The sequence below is a fragment of the Haliaeetus albicilla genome, chromosome 2 (assembly GCF_947461875.1).
Source record: "Haliaeetus albicilla chromosome 2, bHalAlb1.1, whole genome shotgun sequence".
Lineage (NCBI taxonomy): Eukaryota > Metazoa > Chordata > Aves > Accipitriformes > Accipitridae > Haliaeetus > Haliaeetus albicilla.
In genome coordinates, this window is record NC_091484.1 from 63,293,052 (window position 1) to 63,302,182 (window position 9,131).

Below are 9,131 nucleotides of genomic sequence, written 5' to 3' on the forward strand. Positions count from 1 at the left end.
TGCCAGATGAAGGAATTACTTTTCACTGCAAACTGTTTTTCTAGGGCTAGTTGCTTAAATCAGGGGCACCTGCAGGCTGAGGTTTTAACTTATTGTTGTCAGTTTTGCAGGCATGCTGCTGCTGGTGGCCCATAAATGGTAGGCAGCAGCAGCAGGGACAGGCATTGATGCCAATTCATGTGAAAAAGAAAAAGGGAATACATAAAAGAAGCAATACAAAGGGAGGAGGTTGAATTTTCTAAAGCTGGGTTCCCAGAGCCAGAGAGCAGCTTTTCTCTTTTCTCTTCAAAGTTACATACTCAGAAAGTGCTGCCAGGTTGACTTCTGTCTTGGCTTGTCTTATTTTCCTCCTTGATCTAGGAAAGACCTAAGCCCCTCATGCCAGTCATCCTCTCCTGCCTGTGCTAGGGGTCTCAAGCAGATGGAGCTTCTGGAGAATGTGGTAGATGTGGTTTGGGATTTCATTGGAGGGATTTCACCACCTGACATTGGGAGGGAGACTCTTGCCTGGCTGCACTGCTCACATGCTCCTGGTGGAAAATAGTGAGCCTTTTCTTGAATATGACTGTAGGGGAAAGCAGGCCCTGCGCTGAGCAGCTGCTTGCCTGATAGGAGAAGTCCTGGTGTGGAATAGTTTAGGACCTTGGATGCTCATTTGAAACTTGTCTTTAAGAAGGACTCATCAGTTCTTAAGTCCTCCTGGCAGAAAATTGGTGCTGCAACTATTAGCTTGTGAAACGAAGAACCAAACCAGCATTTGAGTGGCCTGCAAAGACTCTTTGGGCAGATCTCTTCTTTTGGTTGGCAATCTCATCTTCTTAAAGAAAAATTTTTCATCTGTGACACAACTTTGAGCTGATGCAGAGGGCAACATTCTGCTGTGAGATGCTTCCCGAAGCAGTCCCTTTCCCTGAGGTGCCCAGAGGCTGATTTTGCAACCAGGTCCTTCATTCGTGTTGGTTTCAAAGGGTTTCACCGTATCTGGTGGGAGGGAGCAGCCCTGTGCTCTGTGGGGCTGCATAGTCTGTTCAAGCGGAGGCTCCAGGCTGCTCTCCCATGGCTGCTGGAGACATGTCATGCGGCCTCGGGCTCCTGACGCTTTCCTTGATGGTTCCTTGTAGTCATTATCCCACATTCCTTCTGGTTGCAGAACATGTTGTTATTATTGCTTTGTGCTGGGTCTGTCTCCTGTCCCTTTTTTACAGGCCAATCTGGCCCTGTGTGCTCTTGCCTCTAAAACAAAAGCAGATTAGCGCTGCAGAAGCTGAATTATTTTGTTTATGTTATGGTCTGTCAGAGGACCCCACGCAATCCTTGCGCAGCTCCCTGAGCAGAGTAGCAGCGAGTGAGGAGACACGGTAAGTCAGTCAAACCCTCCTGATGCTCTGGTTTGATCCACAGGTTCCCCAAAGGGTCTTTAAATTAGTTGCTTTGAGGGGAATTGAGGCTGGGGAGTGATCCCTGCAGCCCCTCCGCCACTTGTGGTACATCAAGCACGCCTGTAGCATACAGAATAAGCAATTTTTTACGGTAAATTGTACCTCACAATTCAAACTTGACAGCTGTCAGTGAAATTTGCTGCTCAAAACTGATCTCGAGCACATTGCCTTCTGGTTAGTCTGTCCATGCTCCCTCGGCCAGGATGTTTATAATACTCAGGGAGTCTCTCATGTTACTTAGTGCAGTAATGCGGCTCCACGAATAAAAGCCATTTCCAGTCTGTCGGTATCGCGTCTAACAAATGAGATCTGCTAAATGCGCTTGTCACCAGCGGTAGGAACAGAAGAAACAGAATTGCACATGTTGCTGTAATGATTCGAAGTTATAACGAATTATATTTTTGCACGTTTGCAAATGAGTGTCTGATAGCCGGTGCCAGAGTGGGAGATATGGCTTGGCTGATCTTGCTGTTTTTGTAATTTCTAAACAGAAACAAGAATTAGAAAATTACTTTGTGGTGGAGTGCAAATATGTATAACATAAGTGTAAAGACTGCGGTGCAGCACACGTGTATATCTATCTTATACATATGCAAATCGCAAGACTCACAGTAAAACCATCATAACGTGTGATGGCATCAGCACTAATTAGCTGGAGATCCAGTCTGTTCCTCTCTGCCAAAGTAAACTGGAGTTATCTCGGTCTCAGATTTCATATTTCCTCCTTTCTCTTTCAGGGGAGGAATGTCTCTGTCACAAGGTATTACGTCCCGAATCGAAAATGTCTTCAAAGGCTCACAAAACATTTCCAATTCAAATTCTAAAGTCATTTTTGCTATTAACGTATTATCGACAGATCATCCAACAGCTTTCATGCTAGCTGCGGACCCAAATATTTAACGCATTTTGCCCATAAATGGGAAACAGTCGGTGTGCAAGTGCTGTAGAAATCAAGGCTTATAAAATGTAATGAGAACAGAAAGGAGAAAACTAAGTTAGCAAAGAAATTCGAACTATGGGGCACATTGTTTTCAGGACCAACACACGGAGGAAAACTCTCCAAGCTAAACATGACACACAGGAGCTGTGTCAGAGCCGGGCGGTGGAGCGTCGCCTCGTGCTTCCATCCCCGACAGCTGCTTTACAAAAGGAAATGTTGGAAGGAGAAGAGAGTTACCGTGGGGTGTGTTTGCTAATGGCTCTGACCCACGGGCCTGCCGTTGCCGAGCGGACGTGACAGCACCGTGGAAAACCCGGGGGGCTGAGCAGGAGGCGCAGAACCCCACCCCGAGGGGCACGGTGCATCCCAGGCCGGAGAGCGGCGTGGACCCGGGGGGATGGAGCCGGCAGCCGCCCCCCCGGTGCCGGCCGAGTTGCCGTTAGCCCCGCGTCAAGCCCGAGCGCAGGTTTTCCACAACCTTGGGAAGGAAGCCCCGGCTGCAGCGAAACTTCTTCTGGCATCCCGGGTGGCGCAGCGCTCTCGCACCCTCGCACGGCCTCGAGCCTCGGGAGCGGAGAAGCCGGGGGAGGGCGGGCAGCGGTTGCGCGGGGGAGGCCCGGTGGCAGCGCCGGGAGCGGGGGCACCGAGGGCAGCCCCGGGGGGGTTCGGCCGCCTCCCGCTCCGACCCCGAAGCAGGGGGCTGGCGGCGCTGGGTATCCATTAGACGCGTCTCCGCCGAGCTCGCAGCCAGAGCCGTCCCATTCGCTTATGAAGCTCGGCGCTGCCGGCTGCCTCGGTGAGGGGATTATTTCGAGGGATCTCGGCGGAGCCCGCTCTCCCGCCCCCGCAGAGCCCCGAAACTAACGCGGCGAGCGAGCGAGGGCGCTCCGTGCCGCCAGCGATCGGTATCTCGGCGAGGGCCCCGGGGCCGGGGACCTGCACTTAGTGCCCATCATTGAATTAAGCGGGGTTAATAGCCCGCGCAGCCGGCCCGCCCGGAGCCGGAGCCGGAGCCGGAGCCGCCGCCGCCGCCCGGGGGCGCCGCGGGCGGGAGCGCACGTCGCGCCGCGGGGCCGGGCCCGCCGCCGGCGGGGGGGGGGGCGGGGCGGGGCGGGGCGGCCCTGCCCGCGGCGCGCCCCGCCCATCTCCGAGCGGCGCAGCCAATGGGGCGGGGCGGGGCGGGGCAGCGGGCGGGGCGCGGCGGCCCGGCCCGCGCCCGGCGCCGGTCGTATTTACGGGGCGGGAGGCGCCGCCGCCGTGTCAGTGAGGCAGCGCCCGGCGGGCCGCAGCGTGCCAGGCGCCGCGCCTGCTGCTCCTGGGGACGGGGCCTCCGCCGCGGCGGCAGCGGAAGGCGGAGAGCCTCGGCCGTCCCCCCTGCCCGCCGCAGCGGTGGCCGCGCAACGGCTCTGCCGGCGGGCGAGCGGCTCCTCGGCGCTCCGGCGGGGCAGGGGCGGGCGGCGGCGGCTCGGCCGTGCCTGCGCTGCGGGCTGTGGCGAGCGGCGCGGCGCCGCGCCGCGGGTCGGGCGGGCGGGTAAATGGATCGCCATTCCAGCTACATCTTCATCTGGCTGCAACTGGAGCTGTGCGCCATGGCCGTCCTGCTCACCAGAGGTGAGGGCGCGGCGGGGGAGCCCCAGGGGGCTCGCGGTCTGCGGGGACCCGGCGCCCGCGGGAAGCGCGGCGCCCGCGGGAAGCGCGGCGCCCGCGGGGGCTTGTTGCCCGAGGGAAGCGGGGCGCGGGGGCGCCGTTCAGGCGCCGCGGCCGGCGGGGGCCCGCGCGGTCTCGGCAGCCCCTCGCCGAGCCTTTGTCGGCGGGCAGCGGCGGCTCGCCCGGCCCGGCCCGGCCCCCTCCGCCTCCCCACCTGGCCGCCGGTGCCGGCCCGTCCGAGCGCGGGGGCCCGCGGTTGTCAAGGCGGGAGCGGCCTCCCGGCCCCGGGCGAGCCCGCGGCGCCGAGGGTCGGCCGCGCCCTGCCCTGTCAGCCGCCCGCTGGGGGCTGGGGCTGGGGCTGGGGCTGGGGGCTGGCCGCCCGCGGAGCGCCCTCCCGGGGCAGAGGCGACCCGCCGGCTGCCGGTGATCGCCGTGCTCCGGGGAGGAGGTTAAAGGATAAGCTAGCGCGGCGATGGTGTGCGACGGTATTTATTTATTTTGGAAGGAAGGCTGTAATTAACCCCAAATAACAGCCCTTGCAGCGTGCAGGGGGGAGCCCGCTGGCCCCATCAAAGCGGGCAGAACAGGGAGTGACTGAGTGATGTGAAGTCGCAGATACTGAAACTATGTGCCTGATAATGATATAATTAGGGGATCACAGACTTCTGGCTGCTGTTGACTTCAAAAGCTTTAAGAGAAGCCTGCAGTCTCTCCTGTAGCCATCTTGACTAAAAGCAGACATTTTTCTTTAATAGCTACATACAGTAACAAGAAAGAGGAGGGAACAGAAGGGCATTGTTCGCTGTTTCAAAATACTAAATACCCTTTCTGGCCTTTTGCATAGCACAGGAAGAAACTTTATGAATTGACAGAAATGCAGTTTTAATACAGTGATACAAAGTCCATTCTGTTTCACTGAAAACGTGGCTTTAATTAAAAAGCAGTTGAATTAACCTGATGACTAGCTTGTCAGATTTTGTTTATAAGTTTGTCTTGGGTCAGTAAAATGTAGAATTTTAAGCGTGATTGTATAAACAGTTAAAATGGAAGTGTGCGTGTTGTTTCACTTTCGTCCCGTGCTGTGCTGAGACTCACGAAAGGACTGTCGGCTCTGGTGCTGTTTCTTGTTCGCATCTTATTTTTAACACTCATACAGTGAGAAAATGATGAAATTTTTTTTTTTTCAGAGAGCGTAGGGGGAAGATTTCGCATAGAATGCTTAGAAAATGACTGAGTCTTTTTTCCATAGCATGCTGGATGACAGTGTGTGTGAATTCACAAAAAATTAGGTTACTTGGTCTAAAAGCCCAAGGGAGTTGGACTGGAGACAGTGAGACACTCCATCATTTGGCTTCTATTAAGCAGAGTTATTAAAGAGCAGCGGGAACTTCAAGGCCTGGAGCCCGCAGTAGCGTTTTGGGGAAAGTATTAAGGTGGGCTGAAGAGGGGGAAGCTAACTCGGTTGGGATGACTTTTAACATCTTTCAGAATACTCTTTAGGTATGGGGTGGTAGGAAGCATCATAAGAAGTGGTGGCAGCAGGGAAGCCTGGAGATACTGATTTTTGAAGTGCAGACTATAGAAGGAAGACATCTGACAATTCAGTTGACTTTGAAAGCCTTGGTGCCACTATGGTGGCAAGTACACCAGGTGCATTAGAAGGAGTTTTAAGTCCACTCTTCTAAGGATGGCTCCAAAATCTGGCTTCCTCCTGAACCTTGGATCGATGGCACATTGAATTACATTTGAGTTGCAACTTGCCTAGAAAGAGTAAGTTTTCCCTACAGCACAGGACATGTATAATTCGTACCAGAGCAGTTTGGAGAGCACAAAATGAAGAGTTTTATGAAGGGAACTTTTTTATCGCTTCCTTCAGAAATTTTTGAGGTTTCCTGAGAGATTTTTCGTAGAGCCGGTAGAGGATTTTCAGTCTAAGTGTTTCCCCTTTTGACCGCATGTTGGATTGCATGCAAAATTGGGGAGGGGCAAGGGGGAGCTTTTAGCCTTGCAATTTCACCCCATTTTATAACTTTACATTTGAGTTGAGAGACATGGACTTTGGCAAACAGATTAATTATAAACTGCACTCTTTCTGTTTTATAATACTGATAAAAAAGCCTTTCTGCATGAATGGCTACTTAAAGAATTTTTCTCTTTCTGGAGAAATTGCAAATAGTTGCCCAGTTTCACACAGTAAAAACCTTCCTGACTGGGAGACTTGGATGGTAATGGCTCTAGCTAATAGCTTTATAAGGTGTTAGTTAAACCTTTTAAATTTTGGCACAGTATTGAGAGGTAATAAACAATTCGGCAGTTCCGATTTTTTTTTGTCACACAAATATTTAAACCTAGTATTTTTGTTGTGTGCTTATGCCCAGTTAAAAGAAGCATTACCTTTATAAAAATAGAATGTTGTTCCTGTAGTAATGGTTTAAAACATAAATGTGACTTCCTTATAGGACTGAAGGTGTGTTTTGCTTTTAAAACTGGGATTTCATTTTAAATGTGGTTTAATGCAACTGCTGACAGCGAGTGGAAGTAGCTATAAAATGGGCTTGTTAGTTATTTACCTTGGAAAAAAAGCCACTGTGACCTTCCTCCCCCCCCCCCCCCCCCCGCCCGCCCCCAATCCCTGTTTTAGTGAAATGTTCTTGCTTTAATTCAAAGGGCTATAGTACTAGTAATTAAAACAAGTGCCCCAAGGCATTTGCAGGGATTAAGGTTACAATGAGGTAGACACTGTACAGTGATGGGAAGGAAACAACCCCTGCTTTTGTGGATTTACAGTCTAGAGGGGTACCCCAAAACTGGCACCGAGTTTGCTTGTATGATACTTGCGGCTAATAAGAGTACCTAATGAGGTGTCCTTAAAGGACCAAACTCTTACCTTTCTTGCACAATTTTTGTTTTTTAGGTGAAATCAGATGCTACTGTGATGCTGCACACTGTGTTGCAACCGGCTATATGTGCAAATCTGAGCTTAGCGCCTGCTTCTCCAGACTGCTTGATCCTCAGAATACGCATTCCCCGCTTACTCATGGCTGCTTGGACTCTATTGCAAGCACAGCTGATATCTGCCAAGCCAAACAAGCACAAAACCACTCTGGCACCACCACTGTGTCCACGTTGGAATGCTGTCATGAAGATATGTGCAATTACAGAGGACTACATGATGTTTTGTCCCCTTCCAGGGGCGATACTTCAGGTAGGGCACGGAAGCTTCAGTGAAATCTCTCTTCTGGCCATCAGGCTGGTGACAGTCAAAACCTTGTATGTCTGTTATTGATTTAGTTGTTAATGGAAGCAGAGACACCAGAGGGAGAAGCGGGTGGCTGGATGTGGGGGAGCATCTCAGTTGAGTAGCTTTTTTTGTCTACATTAATTTTAAAGGTCTGTCTTGCCAACTTGACATTGCTTCTAAGAAGCAATGGCAATGGTGTTCCTGGTTAAATCGGCTATCAGGGTAAGAAATTCCATGTATAAGCAGCCTTAGAAACTCATCTTTTTCTTTATAGGAGTATTTTCTGTAGACACTGCGGAGTGTGTAGCTATGGCTCCTTAAACTTTTCAGTGTGACATTTAAGGCAGTTGCTTGTATATAAACCAGCTGTTGATACTGAAATAAGCTTCACATCTTTCCCCTTTGCAGGACAAGGGAGCAGATATCAGCATGACAGCAGCAGGAATCTCATCACCAAGGTGCAGGAATTGACCTCTTCAAAAGAGTTATGGTTCAGGGCAGCTGTAATTGCTGTTCCTATAGCTGGTGGGCTAATCTTGGTGCTCCTTATCATGCTGGCCTTGCGGATGCTCAGGAGTGAAAATAAGAGACTGCAAGATCAACGACAGCAAATGCTCTCCCGTTTGCACTATAGTTTTCATGGACATCATTCGAAAAAAGGGCAGGTGGCAAAGTTGGACTTGGAATGCATGGTGCCTGTGACTGGTCACGAGAACTGCTGCATGACCTGTGATAAAATGAGACATTCAGACCTCAGCAATGATAAAATTCTTTCGCTAGTCCACTGGGGAATGTACAGCGGACATGGGAAGCTGGAATTTGTATGACCAATTATTTTTTAATCTGAGCTAAACTTACTCTCTGAACTCTTGAAGGCCTTTGGGTTCTGCTGGACAGGAGCACTTTATCTTAAAACAAAAACTCTCATACATCATCTTTGAGAAACAAAGGACCTCTGCAAACAATCTTGGATATTTCTTCTGAAGGATTCCAAAAGTTGTCTTATTTGCACAGAGTAAAATACACTCAAATGTATTGTTTGCTTTAAAGTTATGAAAGCAAAAATTAGAAGTTGTAAACACTGTCACCAGGGTTATCTGAACTGTAGGGAGCTGAGAACTGAGTTATTATAATAAACTGTATGCAAGCTCCTATGTTTCCTGACTTATTGTACAGATTTTTTTAAAATATATATATTTTGTCTGAAACTTGTTTGTGACTTTTGTTTTGGAAAACAATTTTTTTTGGGGGTGGTGGCAGGAAGCAAATCAAGGTGGTATGCATGGTAATGCTGTGCATAACAATTAGATTCTGAAAACAGAGTCTATTTTCCTACTCTGTGAGGGTAATTAGGTGGTTATTTCAGAATGAAAAGTGTCAGCTTTATTGTTTAATACTTCAAGTAGCAGTGAACCCACATCCTTGGTTCTTGGCTATTGCATTTTGCTCATAACCTCAGTGAATTCTTCTGCAGCTTTGCGTGATAACTCTTTCTTTCTCTCTGTTAATGAAGAAGTGCTTTGTCTCCCTGTGCAAAACACATCAAAGTGGCTCCTAATTCTTTATATCTGGTTTTCTTTCCTCATCTTACAGTTCTTATTTTCTGTGATCTTTTTTCCTTTTGTACCTTTTACTTTTTTGGGGGGTGGGGTGGCAGGGGGAAGGGAAGGGAGACCCCCAAACCACAATGCCTATCCTGCTGCATGTATATATATTTTATTATTATTATTTTCTGCTAGTAACCCCTCTGGGCACAGTGAAAAACATCTGCCTTGCTCTTTTATAGTGTAACTCAGTATCACATGCTGCTACTGTTGTGTGGGACTGAAGAATCAACAGTGTACTCGCTTTAATCTCTGGCTCC

The 9,131-nt window shown here is 50.1% G+C and overlaps 1 protein-coding gene across 1 annotated transcript; it reads left to right on the forward strand.

The window, feature by feature from the left end:
- Positions 1 to 3,640: 3,640 nt before the first annotated feature.
- On the forward strand, positions 3,641 to 8,475 carry BAMBI (BMP and activin membrane bound inhibitor). Its single transcript, XM_069777840.1, has 3 exons — positions 3,641 to 3,990; positions 6,941 to 7,231; positions 7,676 to 8,475. Exons 1-3 carry the CDS (start codon positions 3,915 to 3,917, stop codon positions 8,092 to 8,094), a joined length of 786 nt encoding a protein of 261 aa, XP_069633941.1. The 5' UTR covers positions 3,641 to 3,914; the 3' UTR covers positions 8,095 to 8,475.
- Positions 8,476 to 9,131: the final 656 nt, after the last annotated feature.

Excerpts from the sequence above, each read along its gene's own strand:
- BAMBI (XM_069777840.1), top strand. The coding sequence starts at position 3,915 with ATGGATCGCCATTCCAGCTACATCTTCATCTGGCTGCAACTGGAGCTG. Across the intron at positions 3,991-6,940 it reads GGCCGTCCTGCTCACCAGAG|GTGAAATCAGATGCTACTGT; the intron begins GTGAGGGCGCGG and ends TTTGTTTTTTAG. Across the intron at positions 7,232-7,675 it reads TTCCAGGGGCGATACTTCAG|GACAAGGGAGCAGATATCAG; the intron begins GTAGGGCACGGA and ends TCCCCTTTGCAG.